The sequence below is a fragment of the Pelophylax lessonae genome, assembly GCF_965119305.1.
Source record: "Pelophylax lessonae genome assembly, chromosome: 6".
Classification (NCBI taxonomy): domain Eukaryota; kingdom Metazoa; phylum Chordata; class Amphibia; order Anura; family Ranidae; genus Pelophylax; species Pelophylax lessonae.
In genome coordinates, this window is record NC_138773.1 from 112,932,187 (window position 1) to 112,956,234 (window position 24,048).

Consider the following 24,048-nt stretch of genomic DNA (forward strand, 5'->3'; position numbering starts at 1 on the left):
GGCTCTGTACGGCTTTACAATCTGTTAATAAAAACCTTTGTAAAATAAAAAGGCCCAGACAGGACCAAATGTCATGTTTTATGTTGTGTTTATTGAAAAAAACAGGGTTCCTAGTCAGGAATGTGAAAACTTGTAGGTTTCTGAAGATAATGGCCTGGGCTTTGAAATAATGGAATGACTCCTTCACAATCACCACCACATAAACCACTATCTGAATATAACAAGACTGTGTTCTCTACTGAACAAAACATTATTTAAAAAAATAAAAAAATATTCAGAACAATAAGACTTGAATATTACCTCAAACTGAGCTGGCAATGGCTTTCTTATAGGGCAAGGTCTGATAGATATCCACTTCTTAGCATTTCTTCCACTACTCCGGTCACTGGACATTGCTAACACAACCTGGCGATCTTTTGTCCATCTTTCAAAGCATTTATAAAATATTTTAATATTTATTGAATAAAAAGTCAAAGCAAAAAAGCAGTATGCAACCCAACATTATGTCTTGCTATTTAGCTATAGAGATTCAACTACTTGATACTCTGTACTTACGTGTGTGTTACCTTTGCACTACAATATTTTCTGTTTTTGTCTGCTTCAATTACTTGGCCATTTCTCCAGCAGTGTCCACACACAAACTTAATGTTCAAATTTGGAAGCTGAGGATTATTCTGCATATTCAAAAGCTTGAAACAAATTGACAAATCATTACATTTTATATAAGGAATTTGAATACACTAGGAAAATTTAAGTTTAAAAAAACAAGACTTGTATTCTGTTGACAAATGAATGTATGAATTATATTGCACATTATACCTTTATTAGTATCAATTCAAAGACATAATGCATATGGTATAGTCATTATCATCCATTATTTGCTAATGTTAGCAATCGCTTTTGTTTTAACTCATCAAAGGCTTCATTAAACAGCAAAAACCCTGCACAAATGATACATTTTGAATGTTTTTGTGCGTTTGTATGTAGACATCATTTCACAAATCAAGGGTATACAGACCATATAGTCCATACGGGGAAACTCTTAACCTTTGCTGAATTAAAACCTAAATTTAACCTCCCAAACTGGTACCTTTTCCGCTATTTACAATTACGTCATGCATTTGTGTCACAGTTTGGGGAGGTCACCATAGAGCAGGGATCCTCAAACTACGGCCCTCCAGCTGTTGCAGAACTACACATCCCATGAGGCATTGTAAACTCTGACATTCACAGACATGACTAGGCATGATGGGAATTGTAGTTCCTGAACAACTGGACGGCCATAGTTTGAAGACCCCTGCCATAGAGACTCCTGTCTGGAACAATTATTGTTTTCTAAAGCATTAGATAAAACTTTATCTGAAGTGTATAAAAAATGGTTTGCTGAAAGGCCGAAGGCTCTTGATAGATGCAGAGAACGGTGGATGTCTGTTATTCCCAACTTTCAGGGGGGCCACTGGGATGATATGTGGGATTACCACTTTAAAAACCCAGTGTCAGTTTGGGATCGACTCATTCAATATGAAGTTGCGACACAGAATTCACTATACTCCAGCCAGGTTGGCCAGTATATACTGTATAACTCATGCTCCCCGGTGTGTTGGGGTTGCCCATCTTCTCCTGCCTATTATGAACAAGTTCTCTGGTATTGCCCAGTAATCCAGTTATTTTGCCAGGAGGTTACCCAGGCTCTTCATGAGATTATGACCCCTCTGATCCCACTGACTATTTCAGTTTGTCTGTCGGGTCTGGTGGAGGAGCTGGTACCTCTTAGGGTGCAAAAGACACCTCCTTACTGTTGTACTCTTTTATTCTCATAAGGCAATGGTGTTATGCTGAAAAAATCCTGCAGCTCCCTCTGACATTTTGGAGGGGTCTGAGTAACAGCGCAATACCATTGTATAAAGCCACATATTTGAGAAAATGTAGCATAGTTGGCTTTACGAATCATCTATACTCACTTAGGGCCTCCCTGCTGACACCAGGATACCACATCTGTCTTGCATGCTTATAATTATGTCTCTGTAGACTTGGTCATCTACAGTATCCTAACTTTATAATGTTACATGTGACATCCGTTATGGTGTACTGTGAGATTTTATATGTCTGGACTTTATAGCTAAGTTGCATTCATGCACTGCTAGGGAATGTTATCTAACATAATCCGTTGATGGAGTCCATCATGGTCTGAGCTGGTAGAATTACAAGTTGGAGGCTAGGATTAGTTTAGGCTCAGTCACAGTTGGAAGTGCCATATTCAATTTGTCTCTAGTGTATTCTTTGTCTTGTGCGTTGGTTATGTCATGTCACTTTTGTATGTTTCTTATGAAAAACAATAATAAAAATAATTTTCTCATAAAAAAAAAAAAAAAAGAAGGAGGAGGAGGAGGGGGTATATAGACAATGAACCCCTTAACAAAACAGGGACCTGGAGCAAAGTATTTTGGGGATACCGCAACAAAACAAATTAAGTGCGATGCTCACTGGTGTTGAAAACCTAATATATACTCAATAAACATATAGTCACCTTAGTGAAAAGGATACATCAGTGCCATTATGTCACAATTATAAAAAAATAATAAACTACTTTTCAAAACTATATAATCCTGTCCCAAATGTATGCAGTGTGCTCTTCGATGCTCAATCCTGTTACACTGTTCCACACGAATCCTGAACGGAAAAACTGGATTTTTGTCTTACCGTAAAATCCTTTTCTCTGATGTTCATTGATGGACACAGCTTCATATCTTCATTGACCGATGGCTTATGCTGCTCTTCTTAGGAGTAGGACACTAGGCGGAAAAGGGTTAAAAAAGCTTGACTACGCCTATAGGGCAGTCCAAGGGGGTATACTCCCACTTCCTGCTATATGATCTCAGTTTTGTAACAAGCAGTGTCAGAAGAATACATAACCTAACTCCACAGAGGGGTAGGTGCGGTGTCCGTCAATGAACATCAGAGAAAAGTATTTTACAGTAAGATAAGAATCCAGTTTTATTTTTCGTTCATTGGCGGATGCAGCTTCATTTCTTCATTGACCGATGGGAGGTCCCAAAGCAGTGTCAGCATGAGAGGTGGAAAAAAAAAAAAACACAGCAAAAATAACTGAATTCACCAAAGGGCTTAACGAAGCCAACCAGGTAACCAAAGAGCTGAACTAGGAACAACTGGAGCTCACCTACCAAGAAAATTACACCCACAAAAGGCAGAAGCCTCTGCAACAGCGGCCTACAAAACTTTGCGGCCAAAAGCAGCATCTGCAGATGTAAAAACATCCACCTTGTAAAACTCGGTGAATGTGTGTACAGATGACCAGGTGGCCGCTTTGCAAACCTGGACCACTGACGGCTGATGACGAAAGGCCCAGGAGGCACTAAGCACCCTGGTAGAATGCGTCTTAACAGGAAAAGGAGGAGCCTGACCCATAATGGAATAGGCCTGCACCACCATCTGCCTGATCCATCTGGAAATGGTTGCAGCGAATGCGGCCTGCCCCTTACGAGAACCATCCGTAAGGACAAATAAGGAATCCAACTTGCGAATCGACTCATTCGCCACCAGGTACACCCTAATAGCCCGAACCACATCCAGGGAATGCAAGGCAATTTCTTTTGGATGTTTTGGCTTATCTTCATTTAAGTGGGACCCCAAAATTACCTTAGGAAGGAGCAATTGACAGGGACGTAGCACCACTTTGCCCCTGTGAATCACCAGGTAAGGTTACTGACAGGACAACGCAGCCAACTCAGAGACCCTGTGTGCAGAAGTAATAGCTATCAAGAAAGCCACTTTCTGTAACAAGGTAAGCAGAGAAATCTGAGGAATATTTTCAAAGGCCGGTTTTTGAAGAACCGACAGTACCAGATTAAGGTCCCACGGGGACACCAAGGACCGTACCGGAGGAGCCCAGTGGTGAAAGTGGTGGAAGGTGTGGGTCAAGGAATTTGTGGCTAATGGTCTTTGGAAGAAAATTTCCAAGGCTGAAATCTGGCCCTTGATGGTGCCCAGGGCCGTGCGTTGATCGACACCTCTTTATAGAAACTCCAGCAGACGTGATACCAAAAGACTCACACCAAGCAATGTATGCCTTCCAAACTCGATGGTAAAACTTTCAAGAAGTAGATTTCCTAGCTTTCAACAGAGTAGGAATCACCGAATCTGACAACCCCCTGTTCTCCAGTACCTGGCTTTCAATAGCCAGGCCGTTAAAGTCAGGGACTGTAAAGCAGGGTGAAGGATCGGTCCTTGAGGCAAGAGATCTTCTCTGAGAGGAAGTTGCCATGGAGCATTGGCTATCAGTCTTACCAGGCCTGCGTACCAAGCCCAGTGAGGCCAGTCTGAGGCCACCACACCAGAAAAACTGGAATCCCTTCTGCTTCGATTCTATGCAGAAGTCTCGGCAGAAGCTGTAGCGGAGGAAAAGCATATATTAAGCAATACTGGCCCCACGGGGCCACCAGAGCGTCTGCCAGAGGGTTTCAGGACCTTGCCACAAACCTTGGAACCTTCTGGTTGATGCGTGAGGCTAACAGGTCCACGTCAGGAGTCCCCACAGGAGACACAGTTGTTAAAACACCTCCAGGTGGAGGGACCATTCGCCCGGACTCAGGGCCTGCCGACTGAAGTAATCCGCCTGCCAATTTTCCATCCCTGGAATGTGCACATATCGTTCTGCCCACCTCAGGATGCCAGCCACTTCTTTGGCTGCTAGGGCACATTTGGTGCCCCCTTGATGATTGACATATGCCACGGCTGTGGCGTTGTCCGACTGAATCCTTATCGGACACCCCTGCAGACGATCCGTCCACTGGGACAGGCAAAGCCTGATCGGCCGAATTTTCAGGATGTTGATCAGCAGAATGGAATCCTCCCGAGACCAAACTCCCTGGGCTGATTTAGTGCTCAGGACATCTCCCCACCCGGACAGGCTGGCGTCCGTGGAGGCCACCATCCAGTACAGTGGAAGGACTTTCCCTGTCGAAGTGTCGGGGAGCGAAGCCACCAAATTAGGGATCCCCCTCGTACCTCGGCTCAACAGGATCAGATTGTCCAGGGACCGTGGATTCTTGTCCCATTTTGCCAGAATCTCTTTTTGCAGAGGTCTGGTATGGAACTGAGCAAATGGAACCGCCTCGAAGGTGGAGACCATCAGGCCCAGCACCTGCATGCAAGTCCTGAAAGATGATCAGCAGTTGGATAACATTTTTAGCAGCTTTGTTTCTGGAAGAAACACCCAGGCTGAGGCTGAATCCAGAGTCAGACCCAGGTAGTCCAGCTTGTTGGATGGAGTCTAAGCTGATTTCTGAAAATTCTGAGTCCAGCCGAACTCTTGCAGAGTTCACACCGTGATGTCCAGATCTTCCTTCAGGACAGACAGAGACTTTGTTCTCAGAAGGAGATTGTTCAGGTACCCCAGTACCGAGATCCCCCTCTGCCTGAGTAAGGCTAACACCGGGGCCTATACTTTTGTAAACACACGTGGAGCTGAGGCGAGACCAAAGGGTAAGGCCACAAATTAATAGTGCTCCTTGCCTACGGCAAAGTGAAGAAAACTGAATTTTTGTAAAATCTTACCTGTAAAATTCCTTTCTCTGAGTCCTCCGACAGTCGCCGCCTCTTCATATTCGTCACATATGGGGTATTAGACTTTGCTCCGAAGGAGTAGCTAGGCAACAGAATATGTTAACATTAAAGCTTTTAACATATCCCACCCTCAAGGGGTGGTCCCCTCAGTCAATACCCTCCTACTTCCTGCAACCATATCTCAGTTTCAGTGGAATAGCAGTAGAGAATACAACCAAAACCCCAAAAGAGGGGCGGGGGCGGCGACTGTCGGAGGACTCAGAGAAAGGAATTTTACAGGTAAGATTTTACAAAAATTCCGTTTTCTCTTACGTCCTCCGACAGTCGCCGCCTCTTCATATTCGTCACATATGGGGACGTCCCAAAGCAGTGCAAACATGAGGGGTGGGAAACGCATCCGCGCCGAAAGGCAACGCAGTCTCCGCATCAAAGAAAGGAACCTTACCAAAGGAAGGAAACCAGCTGGGCTACAGGAAAAAATAATTGCTCAACAGGAGCAACAACCCAGGAAAAGACAAAGAACCAGGGGATAAAAAACTTATCCCAACCCCCAACAAGGGACCCTAGGGAATTGCCGCACTAAGAACCTTGCGGCCAAAGGAAGCATCCGCCGATGCCTGAACATCTACTTTGTAGAATTTTGTGAAAGTGTGCACGGTCGACCAGGTCGCCGCCTTACACACCTGGGCTACAGAAGCCCCATGACGACAGGCCCAAGACGTACTCAGAGATCTAGTAGAGTGCGCCTTCACAGGCACAGGGGGAACCTTCCCCTGCAAGGCATAGGCCTGTTCAATGGTCTGCCTGATCCATTTGGCGATGGTAGAAGCCGACGCCGCCATGCCCTTCCGAGGACCCTCTGGAAGACCTTGAGAAACAAGGAGTCCGTCTTTCGAAAAGACTCAGTCGATTTAAGGTAAACCCTTATCGCCCGAACAACATCCAAAGAATGTAGCCTCACCTCCTGTGGATGTTTAGGCTTCGCGCACAGCGAAGGCAAGACAATATCCTCATTAAGATGGAATTCCGAAACTCGCTTCGGAAGAAAAGAAGGATTAGGTCGCAAGACCACCTTATCCAAATGAACAACCAGATACGGAGACTTGCAGGACAAAGCCGCCAGCTCCGACACTCTGCGAGCCGAAGTGATCGCAACCAAAAAGGCGACCTTCTTGGACAACATAGACAACGAGATCTCCCTGATCTGTTCAAAAGGAGCACGTTGTAACACAGATAAAACGAGATTCAAGTCCCAAGGGGGCAGAGGATCCCTCCTAGGAGGAACCAGATGCCGCACTCCCTGAACAAAAGTGCCAACCAAGGAGTTGGAAGCCACGGGACGTTGAAACAGAACGGCCAGCGCAGACACCTGACCCTTTATCGTAGCCAGCGCCAAACGCTGATCGACACCTGTTTGAAGGAAGGACAACACTCGGGAAACCGAGTACGTGCGGGGTGAAAACCCCCTGGACTCACACCAGGCAAAATAGGCCTTCCAAGTACGGTAGTAAACCTTCCCCGAGGAAGACTTCCTCGCGTTGATCAAGGTATGAACGACCTCCGGGGAGAGACCCTTCTCCTTCAGGACCTCGGTCTCAACAGCCAGGCCGTCAAAGCCAGCGACTGTAAAGCAGGATGGTATATCGGCCCTTGAGACAGGAGATCGTCTCCAAGAGGTAGACGCCACGGGGCGTTGACCGCCAGATTCACGAGGTCTGCGTACCAGGACCGGCGAGGCCAGTCCGGCGCCACAAGAATCACCGTGCTGCGTTCCGATTGTAACCCCCACCTTGTTGTTGAGACGAGACGCGAACAGGTCCACATCTGGAAGACCCCACTTCGCGCACAACATCTGGAAGACAGCCGGGTGGAGAGACCATTCCCCCTGATCCAGGGTCTGGCGACTCAGATAGTCCGCCTGCCAGTTCTCCACCCCCGGAATGTGCACCGCCGTTATTGCCGGGACATGAGTCTCGGCCCAAGTCAGAATGTCGGCCACTTCTCGAGCCGCTCGGGCACTCCTGGTGCCCCCTTGGTGGTTGATGTAGGCCACCGCCGTGGCATTGTCCGTCTGCACCCGAACCGGGCAGCCCTGCAGCCGGTCCGTCCATCGATGAAGACAGAGATTTAGCGCACGCAATTCCAGAATGTTGATCGGAAGGGAGGATTCCTCCTCCGACCAAGTTCCCTGGGCGGACAGAACGCCCAGAACACCACCCCAGCCCGACAGGCTGGCATCCGTGGTGATCACCGTCCACGAGATAGGACGAAACGACTTGCCCCCGGACACCATCGGGGACTGGAGCCACCACAGAAGGTTTCTTCTGGTGCGATGACTCAACGAGATTTGAAGATCCAGAGATTGAGGTCGCCCGTCCCACATGGACAGGATCTCCGCTTGGAGACCCCGCGTGTGAAACTGGGCGAAGGGAATCGCCTCGAAGGCCGAGACCATCAATCCCAGACATCTCATGCACGTCCGCAGAGACGAGAGCGGAACGTCCCGGAGGGACCTGACTTCCTCCTGAAGAGTTCTGAGTTTGTCTTCCGGCAGGAAGACCTTCGCCTGCACCGAGTCCAGGATCATTCCCAGGTAGGGAAGACGAACCGACGGACTCAGTGTCGACTTTGGAAAATTTATCGTCCAACCAAACTCCTGCAGAGTTTGCATAGTGACAGACAGGTCCTCCTCCAGACCCTGGCTGGTCGCAGACCGAACCAGAATGTCGTCCAGATACCCCAGGACAGAAATGCCCTGGGCTCTCAATAATGCCAGAACCGGTGCAAGCACCTTGGTGAAAACCCGCGGAGCCGAGGCGAGACCAAAAGGCAACGCCACGAACTGGTAGTGATCCTCCGCAATGGCGAATCGAAGGTACCGCTGGTGACCCTCGAAAATGGGGATGTGAAGATACGCATCCTTCAAATCGATGGAGGCCATGAATTCCCCCGGAACCAGGGCAGCCACCATCGACCGCAGGGATTCCATGCGGAACTTGCGAACCCGCACAGAGCGGATCAGAGCCTTCAAGTCCAGAATTGGAGGAACCTTGCCCTCCTTCCTGGGCACGGTGAACAGATTGGAATAAAACCCCCGAAATCTGTCCCGATGAGGTCGGAACCACCACTCCCTGAGCCCTCAGGTCCCGCACCGCCAGGTGCAGGTCCCGTAAACGCTCCGGAGACAGCTGAAGATTTGAGGGAAAAAATCTGCTCTCCGGCCGAGAGAGAAACTCGATCTTGTAACCAGATCGAACGATCTCCTGAACCCATCTGTCCCGCACGTGGGCCAACCAGGGTTGAAGAAAACCAAGCAAGCGTCCCCCCACCCCAAAACTGGGTGAGGGCGCCCCTTCAGGCCGCACTGTTATGGGCTGCGGATCCGGACTGACCGGACTTCTGTTTCCCAGACCAGGGCTTCTTTTGAGAGCCTTGACCTTTGAACGGTTTGCCCTTGTAGTGCGACCGAAAGGCACGAAAGGACCCCTGAGGGGGCCGAAAATTAGCATGCTTCTTCCCAGAAGCCCCCTTAGCCTTGGGGAAATGGGGCAAGAGAGTGCTCTTACCTCCGGGGATCCCCTTAATCAACACATCCAAGGACTCCCCAAAAAGGCGAGACCCATCGTAAGGCAGATTGGCTAAGGTCTTACGTGAAGATTGGTCCACCGACCAACATTTCAACCAAACCAGGCGGCGAGACAACACCGCCACGCTGTGCACACGTGCAGCCAACAGGACTAAGTCCAAGTCTGCATCACACAGATACATGACACCCTGGTGGATTTGATCCACCATATCCAGGGTCGCCGGCGAGGCCGAATCGGCCACTAGGACGCGCCTAAGCATCTGCGTCCAACTTGCGACAGCCTGGGCCGCCATGAGAGAGGCAAACAGAGCCTTAAGCATAGAACCCGTAATAGAGTAAGTATGACGGGCAAGAGACTCCAATCTCCTATCCGTGGCATCACGGAACACCGGGGAATCCTCTGCAGGAATCGCAGTAGATTTGTTTAAAACCGCAATTGCGTGATCCCCCGGGGGTGGCACACACCACCGTTCATCAGTGAAAGGCGAGAAAGGATAACGCAGCTTGAACCTACTTGGCACAGCAAAAGGTTTGCGTAGATTGCGCCATTGTTCCTTAACAGCGCGCTGAAAATCATCATTGCAGGGAAAAACCTGCGGCGTCCTGCGTTTTCTCTGCGTCCCATAAGCCGCCAAGGCAGCGGGGGACACACTTCATCCTGCAAACGCAGCGTTTGTTTTATGGAAGCAATCAATTCATCCATGATTGCAAGCTCTTCAGGCGAGCCAGGGGGAGAATTATCAACCCCTTGAACTTCAGCCTCCACCTCGGACCCCACTAGATCCAGGGAGGAGCGGGACCCCGATAAGGAGACCCCCGCCATAACAGCCCCATCACCTTCACCCTCAGACTCAGAGGAAAGAGAAACTCTGGGTCTCTTGGTAGATTGAGCAGCCACCAGCATCTGCACCTGAGCAGCAAGGCCAGCCACAATAGTGGCTAAATCCCCCCCTGGGGGGGAAACAGCGGTCCCCTGGCTATCCACCAAGGCGGTAGGAAATTTGCCCTCCTGAGAATCCATTGCCCCAATATCAAAATGCCGGATAATAAAGGGTTAACTGCCCCTTTAACAAGCGCGGCGAGCGCAGCCCACCGCACCACACACAAGCACAATGAGACCCCCACAGGGACAATAAAACTGACACAGGCAATGGATAAGAAGGATATAACCTGAGGAGACCCTCGCCGCTGCTGCTGCCTCGATCGGTGTACCCAGGAGAAGAGGAAGTGATGTGACCAGGGCGCTCTATTAAAGCCTATGGGAGGCTACAAGAAAATGGCCGCCATGCATGTAGAACATGCGGCCGGAGCGAGTGTAGGCAAAATGGCGCCGTTTGGCGCCGAAACCGCCGCTCCACAGTACAGTAATGCACACATTTAGCCATATATAAAAAACATGGTAGATCGCCGCAGCGATCGCTGTATAGTGCCCAAACATGCCACAAAACATGCCCCACAGCACACAGATTCTCACACTGACAAAGCTGACACACATAGTGTCACACAGCTCCCCCCCCCTTGCAGCCCACAGCATGCAGCCGAGTGATAGGGAGACAAACAGTGAGAACAGAGGCAGGTTACACAGTCCCAGACTGACACCCCCCCAGACAGACAGGTCCCCACATAGATACACTTACCTCACAATGGCGTGGGGGACCCGCACAGGCGAACAAGCCGCTGCACATGAGGCAGGGAGAGTCGCATACAAGACGCACAAAATGGGGGTTAAGAAACCGCACAGCGTCCAGTGAGGTAGCCACCTCACCAATCATCCCTGCACCGAACAGGGATGGGTCGTTCACTGTGCCAGGAGCGTTACCTGGCTGAACGCTCGATGGCAGGCTGGAAAGCCACTGACCCACGACCTGCGACCAGGGGGATCAGCCCGAGACCCAGCCCGCATGATCCTCTTCATCAGAAGAACTAACTAATGCTGACAAAAAGAACAGCTAAGTAAAGGTAGAGAGAAAACTCAAACAAAAAATCAAAAAAGAAGAAAGAGTCTGGGGCACAAAGCCCCAGCACAGAGAGAGCCAGCCACTCCTGACAAGCTAGACATTGAAACTGAGATATGGTTGCAGGAAGTAGGAGGGTATTGACTGAGGGGACCACCCCTTGAGGGTGGGATATGTTAAAAGCTTTAATGTTAACATATTCTGTTGCCTAGCTGCTCCTTCGGAGCAAAGTCTAATACCCCATATGTGACGAATATGAAGAGGCGGCGACTGTCGGAGGACGTAAGAGAAAACACTGATGCCCAACATATATTGGGATATGGAGGTAAGCGTTCTCGATATCTTTAGAGGCCAGAAAATCCCCTTGATAAAGGGAAGCCACTACTGTGTGAACGGACTCCATTCTGAATTTCTGAACCCGCACAAATCGGTTTAGGGTATTGATGTCCAAGATTGGACGGACCTTGCCCTCCTTCCTGGGAGCCGTAAATAGGCTTGAATAAAACCCCTGACAACGTTCCGACTCTGGGACTGGTACAATGACTCCTTGTGACAGCAGATCCTGACCGCCCCAAGAAGGCACTGGAGCTGATCCGGGGACAGACGCAGGCTGGATGGAAAGAACCTTGCCGGGGGCAAGGACCGAAACTTGATCTTGTAACCGGACCAACTTGTGGACTCATTTGTCTTGAACGAAAAAGGTCCACTGGTCCGGAAAGAAGCAATGACACCCCCCCCCCCCGCCCCATGTACGGATGAGGGCGTCCCTTCAGGCAGAAGAGGGCTTGTCTGCGGGGCTAGTGGAGCCTGCTTCAGACTTACTAACCAAGGGTCTCTTGGAACCTCCACAGAAGGTAAGGGAGGATTTAGAACCTTTTGTCCTGCGACCCTGCAGGACGAAAGGGCCCCTTGTGGGTCGAGAAAACAGGACCACGTTTGCGGCGAGGCTTTCTGCTCTTTGGAACCTGCGGGAGCAGGGTGCTCTTGCCTCCCATTAAACCTTTTATGATCTCTTCCATGGAAGGTCTGAACAAGCGGTCCCCCATGAAGAGGAGATCCGTCAGCACCTTTTTGGAGGCCTGGTCCGCAGACCAGCATTTCAACCAGATTATGCGGCACATAGTCACCGCTGTCACCGACACCCTGCAGGCTAAGGGGGCCGCGTCCAGGGAGGCATCACAAATTTACTGTAGCCCCTGCATCAACTGGTCCGCTAGCTATGGAGGATGCTGACCCCCTTCGAAATCCTGACGCAAAAGCTTTGCCCATTCCGTTAAAGTCTAGAAGACCAAGGTTATGGCAAACATCGGCCTCAAGATTGAACCTGCCACAGTAAAAAGATAGCGGACCAGAGATTCAGCCTTCCTATCTACAGGGTCTTTAGAGGATAGAGTGTCCTCCACTGGTAGCAATGGAGGAAATGTCAGTGTCTTTAAGAGGTATCCCAACCATGCGTTTCGGGGAACCCCACTGATAAGCAACAATCTTGTCAAAATAGGCAGGAATGGGGGAACACCTTAGTCACCTTGGATGGTCTGCGGGTGCCAAATTGCACTGGCGCGGCCGACGCAGCATTAGCTGTGTCCTCCATTTTTAAAGTTTCCCGCACTGATACAATCAGTGCCTCCACAAGCACCTTTTCTTGCGCAGATGTAGTGGAAGAGGAATCATCCTCACTGTCAGAGTGTTCTAAGTGGGTGGACACAGACACTATGGGGTGACTCGCGTCCGTAGTGGCCAAATCAGCCTCAGAATCTCAGGAAGCAGGTGAAGGTGGAGGGCGCTTTTTACTAGGTCTCTTTTGTAGAGCCATGTCCACTTGTCATTGCCGCCAGGGCAGACGGAGACCTGAGTGGGTCACCACCTGAGTGGGTCAGGTGGTGAAACGTGCTCCAGGGGCTCCAAGATACCCTGGGGACCGCCAGCAAAAGTAATGTAAAAACTGTAAAAACGAGATGAAAAGGCCCCCACCGCTGCACAGATGGCACTACAGGTCCAAGCAGCGCTGTTATAGCAGAAAAAGGGAGAAATACCGCTCCAGTAACTCACCACCAGCAGCCTTCTGCACGCAAATCAAAAGGGAAGAGGAAACAGCTGAGCTGTCACTAGAGGTCCCTCCGCCGAGCACCGCTCCATTCTGGCTTTAAGAAAATGGCCACCGCATGTACTGTATAGGAACCACCAAAAACATGGCCGTCCGATCTCATGTATGCGGCCACTGGAATATGGCGGCGCCCCACGGCGAGGCGCGCGATTGTTGGGGCCCACAGGGACCCTTGAGGTACTGAAACCAGCAAGGCGGCCTATACAGGGACCCCCCACCCCAGGACAAATACCACACAAAGGCAAGTGGACATGCTGTCAGCGCGCGCCTCCCCTCCCCTTTCAGCCACAGCTCACCAACACCACAGAGAGAAAAAATCAACAGTTTAAAACAGTAACATTTCTCACTCATTCCCGAATGGGAGCGGGGGGGGGGGGGGGTGTCTAGTGCACTAGTGAGGGAAGGGGGGGGGGGTGCATCTGGGTAGGAAGGACCTATGGGAGGCCTACCGGCTTGGGGAAGGGCCTGCGTCCACCCTAAATATTCCCAAGGGAGAGGGGGGACACTAATCACTGCACCTTTGGATCGGGCGGGCACCACTTCAGGCAGATCACCTCCCCATCTTGGAACAGGGGGTGCTGGTGGGCCAGAGGTATGCTGCGACTCAGGCCGCAACCAGGTCATGTGCGTCCTCACAAGATGTTTCACTTGCAGGCCAACCCCCGTCCTGTGGGGCTATGTCGCGGGCAACCTAGCGCGGAGCTGCAGGCTGCACGCGCTCGCTGGACAGATTGGGGAGACCATAAGAATCTAGGCTATCCAGTGCGTCACCCAGTCCAGGAGTTGATTGTAGTTCTTATAGGGAACAGACTTGATTGTAGAAAAAGAACAAAAGGAAAAAAGTTCAGTTTAAAAAAAAAAAAAAGGAAAAAATGCCAGGCCCATAGATCCCAGCAAGGAGCTAGGTCCTTACTCCTGACTAGGCAGAAAAAAACTGAGATCCTATGGCAGGAAGTGGGAATATATCCCCTGGGACTGTCCTATAGGCGTAGTCAAGCTTTTTTAACCCTTTTCCGCCTAGTGCCCTACTCCTAAGAACAGCAGCATAACCCATCGGTCAATGAAGATATGAAGCTGTGTCCGTAAATGAACGAAAGAGAAATATTGACCCACACCCCTATTTGTGTTCCTTTCCCACTATAATAATAAGCTGGACCCCGCTATGCACGGTGGGACCTGGTTACCATAGCTCTATACTGCGCCTTTCCTCTTTAAGGGGATATATATCTAATAGCACCACCTGGTCTCCTCCACTGCATAGTATCTCCTGTTAGTACCCCTTCCCTTTAAAGGAGGGCTGCAATAACACAACTCCATCTCCTTCATCCCACAGGTAGGCACAGATATATTCTTCAAAAAGATAAAATAAAAACTAATTGTTTAATTAAGGGTAAAAATATCAGGATAAAAACATTCAGAGCCTGTCATCTCCTTTAATATTTTCAGGAGCTCTCACAGCATTTCCCTTACAGGGGAAAGGTGCAGTACGGACCTATGGTAACCAGGTCCCATCATAGAATTTGTGTTCTTTTCCCAAATAAGATTAGGATGGACACTCGCCTTGCACGGTGGGACCTGGTCCATACAGCGCCTTTCTTTTTTAAGGGAAATGCTGTGAGAGCTGCTGAGAAGATTGAAGGAGACAGAAACAGGCTCTGGATGAGTTTTTATCCTTTTGCACAGCTTTGGTGCACCTTTTAACTTGAGCTTTTATATTTTTACCTTTAATAAACATTTTAAAGAAAGAGCACTATTAGTTTTTATTTTATTTTATCTCTGGATAGCAGAGAGAGAAAAGACACAGGCAACAGCTCTGGATTGCTTTTTAGAGGGCAGGGAAAGGGCTCATAGCACCACAATGTTGCTTTTTGAAAACATCAGTGTAAGTCTAAATAGTACTCACAACAGGATGGCATTAGAAGCGTTCGGTCCTGATGACATCCATTGTGATGAAACCCTTTGGAAAGAGCAAGGTACTGTGGCACTGACATACGTGTGAGTGGTTCGTATGCTTTGGATTTTGAAATTGGACAAGTGTTGTGGTGCTAAAAATATTTTGCAGGCTGTCAATCCTGACTGCTGGGCACAGAACTTGCCTTGTGGGTATTCCTTGTTTTTAACAGTTTTTATAAAGCTGCACTGTTGCGCTATGGACTCTTTGTGCATTACCTAATGGAACCTTAAGGAAAATTTAAAAGAAACAGGAAGTCATCTTCCTGTTCATCAAGCATCATTATACAGCATTTTTTGACTATCTTGTAATACGAGGTCAAAAAAATCTGGTGAGTGAATCTGAGTCACCGAGGGTGCACTTTTGAAGTTGTGAAGCACAAGCATTTGATTTTCTTTGTTGGTGTGTATTCAAGTGATATATGTCTATTATTCAAACAGTAAATTTACACAGTTGCTATTGAGGAAGGTGATTATGAATAGAAGAAAGTGCAGAAGCATGAATTGTTTTTGCGTACTATATTGGTCAGAGCCAGTCTGGAGCAATGAGCATTAACACCGTGCATGCGTTTTTGATGGAGAATAAAAATGCACTGGACTGCATCTGGTGTGAAACAAGCCCTAAGCAGAGAAAGATCAGGTCTTAGCCCCTTGCTGGCAAGGCTGCTTGATGTGGCAGAACCATGTAAATCCCAGAGCTGGATGGAAAGAAAAACAAACCATTTGGCAGGTTAAATAGCTCTCATATATGTATTTTGTCTGTGTATTTAGCTGTTTAACTAGAGGTCAGCATTAATGCACTTCACTTCCACATCGAATATATATTTTTCATATTACTTCAGATTAGTTACCCAAGTAGTTTCTATTTTAATATTTCTCTTAGTTTAGTAAAAATGAATAGTATTACCAGCAATTTAATATATTATATACTGTATCCTAGCAGAAAAAAAAACCTCTTGCTTTGGAAGGAAGTAGCTACTAAGATGTACCTTATCAGCAAATAGCTTTTACTAGGAAATCGAAGAACCAACTACAAAAAAAAAAAAAAAACTGCCACTGGGATAACTGTCCAAAAATAACACATAACAGGAGACAGAATTTTTTTTGCAAAGAAAAGCGGAAATTGAAAATGTTTGAGTGACTTCAAGCATATTTAGATTTTGATTGTGCTAAAGGCCTGTTTGGTGATGGGTTGGGTACATATAAAAGGTAGATTCTTGAAGATAAAAGATATCAGTTTATAAGTGTTTATTCTGTAATTAATAATTAGCACCTGGACAATACCCCCACTGCTTAAATACAATATATATATATATCGTAACCATACGCAATGGGGTTGATTACCTAAAACTGGAGCGTGCAAAATCTAGTGCACCTCTGCATGCATGTTTGTCAAAGCTTAAATAAACAAGCTGAAGTTAGAAGCTGATTGGCTAACATGCACAGCTGCACCAGATGTTTCCCTCTCCAGTTTTAGTAAATCAAGCCCAATGTTTACCTGTAGATTAGTAATTGTAACAATAATCCAAAAATGTACCTGAGGCGTATGTGCACTGGACTCATTTGCCCAATATTTCTGAGATTCTTGCACAATTTCTTCAAATGTAATTCCTAAATAAACAGAAACAACGTTACAAGAGAGTTAAAGTGATTGTAAACTATCACATTGTAAACAACCCATTCAGTTACAAATAGAAATGAAAGGCAAAAAAACTTTGTATAGATATAAAAATACATTATAAATACTTTTTTTTCCCCCCTTTTTATTATAAGTCATCACATTCTCAAAGTTCTCAGCTGCTTAAAGAGTTACTAAAATAGTTGCATTTCCATGTTCTGTGTACTGTGGGAGACCAGATATAGTGAATGCAGGCTCCTGGGTTTAGTAACTCTTTAAAGCGGAGTTCCACCCATTTTTAATAAGTTGGATTACATAGCTGTATGTAATCCCCTTTAAAACGACTTTTACCAATGGAAACTTTTTTTTTTTTTGCTAGTAAATACCTTATTTTCTGGTTTATTCCTCCTCTCCTCACTTCCGGGTCCGATCGGCGATGACGTCATTCGGCGATTCACAGTGTCTCCTGGGATGTATTCCATGCCAGAAATATCGCAGTATTACCAGGAGCTGAGCTGTACTGTGTGTATTCAGGCCGTGACCTGCCCCGCCTCCGCCCCGCCTCCACTCAGTGAGTTGTACTGTATGTATTGTATTCAGACCGTTCTCTGCCCCGCCTCCTCCTCACTGAGCTCACTGAGAGGAGGCGGGGCAGAGCACAGCCTTAATACAATACATAAAGTACAACGCACTGAGAGGAGGCTGAGCGGAGGCGGGGCAGAGAATGGCCTGAATACAATACATAAAGTACAACTCACTGAGAGGAGGCGGGGCGGATGCGGGGCAGAGAACGGCCTGAATACACACAATACAAGCTCAGCTCCTGGTAATACTGCGAGATTTCTGCCATGGAATACATCCCAGCACACATCACGAATCGCCGAATGACGTCATCGCTGATCGGACCCGGAAGTGAGGAGAGGAGGAATAAACCAGAAAATAAGGTATTTACGAGCAAAAAAAAAAGTTTCCATTGGTAAAAGTCGTTTTAAAGGGGATTACATACAGCTAAAGTTACGAAAATGGGTGGAACTCCACTTTAAGCAGCTGAGAACTGAGAGAATGTGATATATACCTTTTCCCATCAGCAGTACTCCATGTACTTCAAGTAAAATATTTTATAGGTAAAACAAAAATTCTAATTACTTTACCATACATCATGGAACACAGAAGGTCTTCAGAAAAGCACTGAATATGAGGGATGAGTAATACAACAGGCCCCAAACAAAAAATTGGCAGTCCTGTGACTTTTATTAGTTCCTGGTATTGCTTGTAGGAGGAGTTTTCATACTGCACTGAGCTGTCCTAGTAGGATCCAGGACCCCTAACCCTCTGTCAATCACATGCACTCTCCGAAGAAAAAAAAAAACTCTCTAGCAATACACACCAAACTAAGCATTTGCAGACTGGCTCCATAGACTTGGTCTTATCTGGACCTGTTTTGGGGTCAGTGGAAGAAGGGGAGGATCAGAAAAGATCGGAACAAACAGCCTTTTTACACAATGCAGAGGGTTAACCCCTTAGGTTCCACAGTGAGTAGAACAAGCATGCTTTACTGCATATACAAACTGGTTTTACTGTTGTGGGTTTAGTAACACTTTAAGAGATAGGGGGGAGAGAAAAAGCAGCACACTAAGCTTCTAAGTGAATGGCTGCGCAGCAGGGCTGATTCAGGACAAGTCTGATCATTGGAGGAGAGAACTTTGAGTTTCTAGCATAGCTAGAGAACTGACCACAGTGTGCTCTCCTGCTTAGTGTGGTCAGTTTTTAGTAGGAAAGAAGACAGACTGGCAGGAACACCAGTGATGTCACATTAAGGAAGCATACAAAGAGAACAGTATACTTTATCATACAAGTCCATGGTACAGCAGGCACATATCAGGAATATGATGTTTTGGGGTAACAAATGCTTTAGCCCCCGTTCACACTGGGGCGACCTGGTCGCCTGACAGGTCGCCTTCCATAGAGAAGCTGCGGACCCGTTCTAATAGGAGCGACACAAGTCGCTCCGACTTAGAAAAAGGGTCCGGAGCTTCTTTGGGGTGACCCGGAGCGACCTGCATAGACTTCAATGTTATGAAGTCCGTGCTGGCCGCTCCGAGGTCGCGGTGCAAGCAGCGCGCCGCGACCTATGAGGTCGCCCTGGCAAGTAGCCTCGCCCCAGTGTGAACGGGGCCTTAACTGAAGCAAAGCAATATTGACATTTCTTGAAGCAACTTGTCCCACCTGTTTCACTCTGTATGACCCAGACCCTGAGTTCCACCAAGCTATGAGCATAGAAGCATTCATCTTCTCTTAAGCAGCCATAGCGAACCTCATGACGACAAAGATCAAGGGCAAGCAGATTGTTGAAAGGACGTATCTTGCAGTACTTTACAACTGTGTCTTTGAACATGTGAACAAGGCATCTGCAGAATTAAAACAGAAATTAATTGTAAAATCTTTTTTTTTTTTTTTACAGTTGAAGTTCAGACAAATATATAAAATATCAAGAAATATTAGAAATGTTTACATACAACTAGCTTAAATACTCAAATTGGTCTTAAAATTAGCCTTCTACAGTATCTCACAAAAGTAAGTACACCCCTCACATTTTTATAAATATTTTATATCTTTTCATGTGACAACACTGAAGAAATGACACTTCGCTACAATGTAAAGTGGTGAGTGTACAGTTTGTAGAACAGTGTAAATTTGCTGTCCCCTCCAAATAAATCAACACACAGCCATTAATGTCTAAACCGATGGCAACAAAAGTGAGTACACCAATAAGTGAAAATGCCAAAATTTGGCCCAATTAGCCATTTCCCTCCCCGGTGTCATGTGACTCGTTAGTGTTACAAGTTCTCAGGTGTGAATGGGGAGCAGGTGTGTTAAATTTGGTGTTATCGCTCTCTCATACTGGTCACTGGAAGTTCAACATGGCACCTCATGGCAAAGAACTCTCTGAGGATCTGAAAAAAAAAGAATTGTTGCTCTACATAAAGATGGCTTAGGCTATAAGAATATTGCCAAAAATCTAAAACTGAGCTGCAGCACGGTGGCCAAGAGCATACAGCGGTTTAACAGGACAGGTTCCACTCAGAACAGGCCTCGCCATGGTCGACCAAAGAAATTGAGTGCACGTGCTCAGCATCTTATTCAGAGGTTGTCTTTGGGAAATAGACGTATGAGTGCTGTCAGCATTGCTGCAGAGGTTGAAGGGGTGGGGGTATCAGGCTGTTAGTGTTCAGACCATATGCCGCACGCTGCATCAAATTGGTCTGCATGGCTGTCATCCCAGAACGCAGCCTCTTCTAAAGATGATGCACAAGAAAGCCTGCAAACAGGTTGTTGAAGACAAGCAGATTAAGGACATGGATTATTGAAACAATGTCCTGTTGTCTGATGAGACCAAGATAAACTTATTTGGTTCAGAGTACATGGCAAAGAACTCTCTTAGGCTCTAAAATAAAGAATTGTTGCTCTAAATAAAGATGGCCTAGGCTATAAGAAGATTGCCAAGACCCTGAAACTGATCTGTGGCACGATAAACTTATTTGGTTCAGATGGAGTACAAAGACAAGTGTGTCTTGCCTACAGTCAAGCATGGTGGTGGGAGTGTCATGGTCTGGGGCTGCATGAGTGCTGCCGACACTGGGGAGCTACATTTCATTGAGGGAACCATGAATGCCAACAACAACTGTGACATACTGAAGAAGAGCATGATCCCCTCCCTTCGGAGACTGGGCGGAAGGGCATTATCCCAACATGATAACGACCCCAAGCACAGCTCCAAGATGACCACTGCCTATCTAAAGAAGCTGAGGGTAAAGGTGATGGACTGGCCAAGCTAATCTCCAGACCTAAACCCTACTGAGCATCTGTGGGGCATCCTCAAACGGAAGGTGGAGGAGCGCAAGGTCTCTAACATCCACCAGCTCTGTGATGTCATCATGGAGGAGTGGAAGAGGACTCCAGTGCAGCTCTGGGGAACTCCATGTCCAAGAGGGATAAGGCAGTGCTGGAAAATAATGGTGTCCACACAAAATATAGAAACTTTGGGCCCAATTTGGACATTTTGACTTAGTGGTGTACTCACTTTTGTTGCCAGTGGTTTAGATATTAATGGCTGTGTGTTGAGTTATTTTAAAGGGGACAGCAAAATGACACTGTTATACAAGCTGTACACTCACTAATCTACATTGTAGCAAAGTGTCATTTCTTCAGTGTTGTCACATAAAAAGATATAATAAAATATTTACAAAAATGTGAGGGGTGTACTCACTTTTGTGAGATACTGTATCACCAACACTCAGACAGGCTCTGCCACCTGCACCCGAACTGACAAGGAACATGCTGACAGGAGGAATGAGCACAGCCTAAGGCCCCTTTCACACTTGTTCGACCTGAAAGTCACTCGACTTTGATGTGACTTGAAGCAATGCCTGTGTAATCTTGAGGTCGCATCAAAGTCAGACCAAAGTAGTGCAGGGACTTTTTTGAAGTCACACAGATATGAATAGTACTCATTGGAAATCATGGGGTAAGACTTGTAATGTGACTTTGCAGTCCCAAGTCACACAAGTGTGAAAGGGGCCTAATACTTATTAATCTGCTGCTGCTGCCCCTACTTTGTCCAATCAGCAGGCATGCTGATGAAGGTAACACCAATGCATTTTACAACCCAGCAAAGAAAGTGGTGCCACCCTTCCAGATGTGCTGCCTAGTAGAAGTATTTACATCACATAAATGGATGGGCAGAAATATCAAGTATATCCTTATAGAAATCAGTATTCCCAACAACATGAATACACACAGACACCAGGCAGCCCCTACTAAAAAAAAATTGGCAACTTTAATTGCCTGTAATTGGTAATGGTAGGAGACTGCATCACAAAAGTTTTTGTGCAGGCACCTTGCGGAAAAAAATCTAATTTTCAATTTGCAATGTAAATGATTAAAAACTACTAGCAAAATTAGGATTTTTGGTTTACCTGTCAAATTCTTTTCTTGGAGTACATCACCAGACAAAAAGGGGTTGATTTACTAAAATTGGAGTGCAAAATCTGGTACAGCTGTGCATGGTAGCCAATCAACTTCTAACTTCAGCTTGTTCAATTAAGCTTTGATAAAAAAAAAAACCTGGAAGCTAATTGGTTTCTCTGCATCAGATTTTGCACTCTCCAGTTTTAGTAAATCAACCTCAGAGTGTCTTCAGAATCCATCAGACAGGGTTACGATGCCACTTTTAGGTAATTGTACAGGCAGCAAGGCCCCTTTTAGACATACCTATTAGGCAAAACCTCAGTTTTCAGAGCCATAACCCACAACCTGTGATGTACTCCAAGTAAAATATTTTATAGGTAAAACAAAAATTCCAATTTCTTTATCAATCATCATGGAACATAGAGCGTCTTCAGAATCCTAATGACAGGGATTTCCAAAAGCACTGAATATGAGGGGAGAGCAACATGGCAACAATACAACAGGCCCCAAACAAAACATTTGCACCACAGACCAGGTAGCAACTTCAGAAAAACGTGAGCTACTGAAGCTTGGTGACGAATAGCCCAGGAAGCACCGACATTTACTGGTAGAATGAGCTGTCTCCGAAAGTGGAACTTTTCCTTTTTAACTGTTAGCTTGAGAAGTAAGGTGACAAATGAATTAATGAATCATAGACTTTGAAGCAGCATGACCCTTTTCTAGACCCTCAGAAGGCACAAAAACAGAATCTGACTGTTGATTTATGGCAATCGACATCAGAAAACGTCTGATAACACAAACCTCATCCAGAGTGCGAAGAGTCTTGTACCCCAGCGTCTGCGGCTAAAGGCAAAGAGATGAAAAAACAATATCCTGAGATGGAAAGAAGAAACCACCTTAGATAAGAAAGATGGCTGAAGCCGAAGAACTACCTTATCAGTGTGGAGCATCAGAAATGGTTCCTTACAAGAAAGGGCAGCTGATTCTGAAATGCTCTCGCCAAAGTTATTACAACCAGAAAAACAACCTTCAACATCAGAAGGACTAAGGAAAATCCAGGATGCATTCAATACAGCAAGTTGAGATCCCACATTGTTCCCCCTGACTGGTGGAACAATACGTGGGATAGCCCGCACAAACGCATGCAACAAGGAATGTGAAGCAATCAACCTCTGAAAAAAGACTGCAAAGGCCAAAATCTGACCCTTGATTGTACTCAAAGACAAATCTCAGATCATCTCCCAATTTGAGAAAAGCCAAGATGCAATCCACAACATTCTCGCACTAAGCCCTAAAAGATCCTGTCCTGTGTTAAAATGTTCCTTGAAGTTGCCTTCCTAGCCTTCAGAAAGGTAGAAATGACCGAATCAAAGACGCCTCTGTCTCTTGAGACTTGAGCTTCAACAGCCATGCCATTAAAGCTAGTGACTGTAAAGAAGTATGGAAGATTGGACCTTGCGAAAGAAGGTTTTGTCGTTCCAAGGACCATCTGCCGCAGTGTTCACGATGTCCTGGGCCAAAATTTGGTGACTAGAATCACTGGAGTTCGTTCCACCTGAATCCTGCAAAGTAGATGAGGGAGAAACTGCAATTGTGGAAAGGCATAAGCCAGGAAAGTGGGGCCCAAGGTGTCACCCGAGCATCCACCACAAACCCTTAAGTATCCCTGGTCCTGGAGATGAACCTGTCAAGCTTCACATGGAACATGGATGCCAGAAGATCCACATTCGGGGTGCCCCACGGTCAACAAGAATTCCTTGGAAACCTCCAGGTGCAGAGCCCACCTCCTTGGTAGTTACTGACAGCTGAGGAAATCCACCTGCCAATTCTCAACCACCTGGAAAATGCACAGAGGATAGTGCTGGGAGATAAAATTTCCCCCAAGACAGAATGAGATTCACTTCCTCCTAGGCCACTGAACTTCTGGTGCCTCCTCAGCTCTAGAGTGTCCATGGGCAACAACCTCTCGAGTGATAACCAATTTCCCTGGATCAAAAGATTGTCTAGCACTCCCCCCAACCGATCAGGCTGGCACTCATCATCTTAACCTTCCAAGGCAGGAGGAAAAAAGTATTATTTTTTTTTTATCTCCAGCATCTGCTGGGATATAAAGACAATGGTGAATCCTCTAATTGTGTCCTTCTGTCCCATGCCATAAAGACATTCTGCTGTAGAGGCCTGAAATAAAACTGGGCAAAGGAGGCCACCTTATTTACCAGGACCCTAATGCAAAGGCGAATTAAGTCCTAAGCAAGTCCGCCTGAGTCCATTGAGCAAGACATTT

The 24,048-nt window shown here is 46.7% G+C and overlaps 1 protein-coding gene across 1 annotated transcript in view; it reads right to left on the bottom strand.

Annotated features, from left to right (window-relative positions):
* Positions 1–24,048, bottom strand: part of ZC3H7A (zinc finger CCCH-type containing 7A) — a 183,835-nt gene that overhangs the window by 40,523 nt on the left and 119,264 nt on the right. Inside the window, exons 16-19 of the mRNA XM_082262312.1 lie at positions 19,023–19,204; positions 16,716–16,789; positions 556–689; positions 301–424 (exon numbers count right to left, since the gene is read on the bottom strand). Coding sequence (XP_082118438.1) covers positions 301–424; positions 556–689; positions 16,716–16,789; positions 19,023–19,204 — 514 coding nt within the window. The remainder of the gene's footprint in view (positions 1–300; positions 425–555; positions 690–16,715; positions 16,790–19,022; positions 19,205–24,048) is intronic.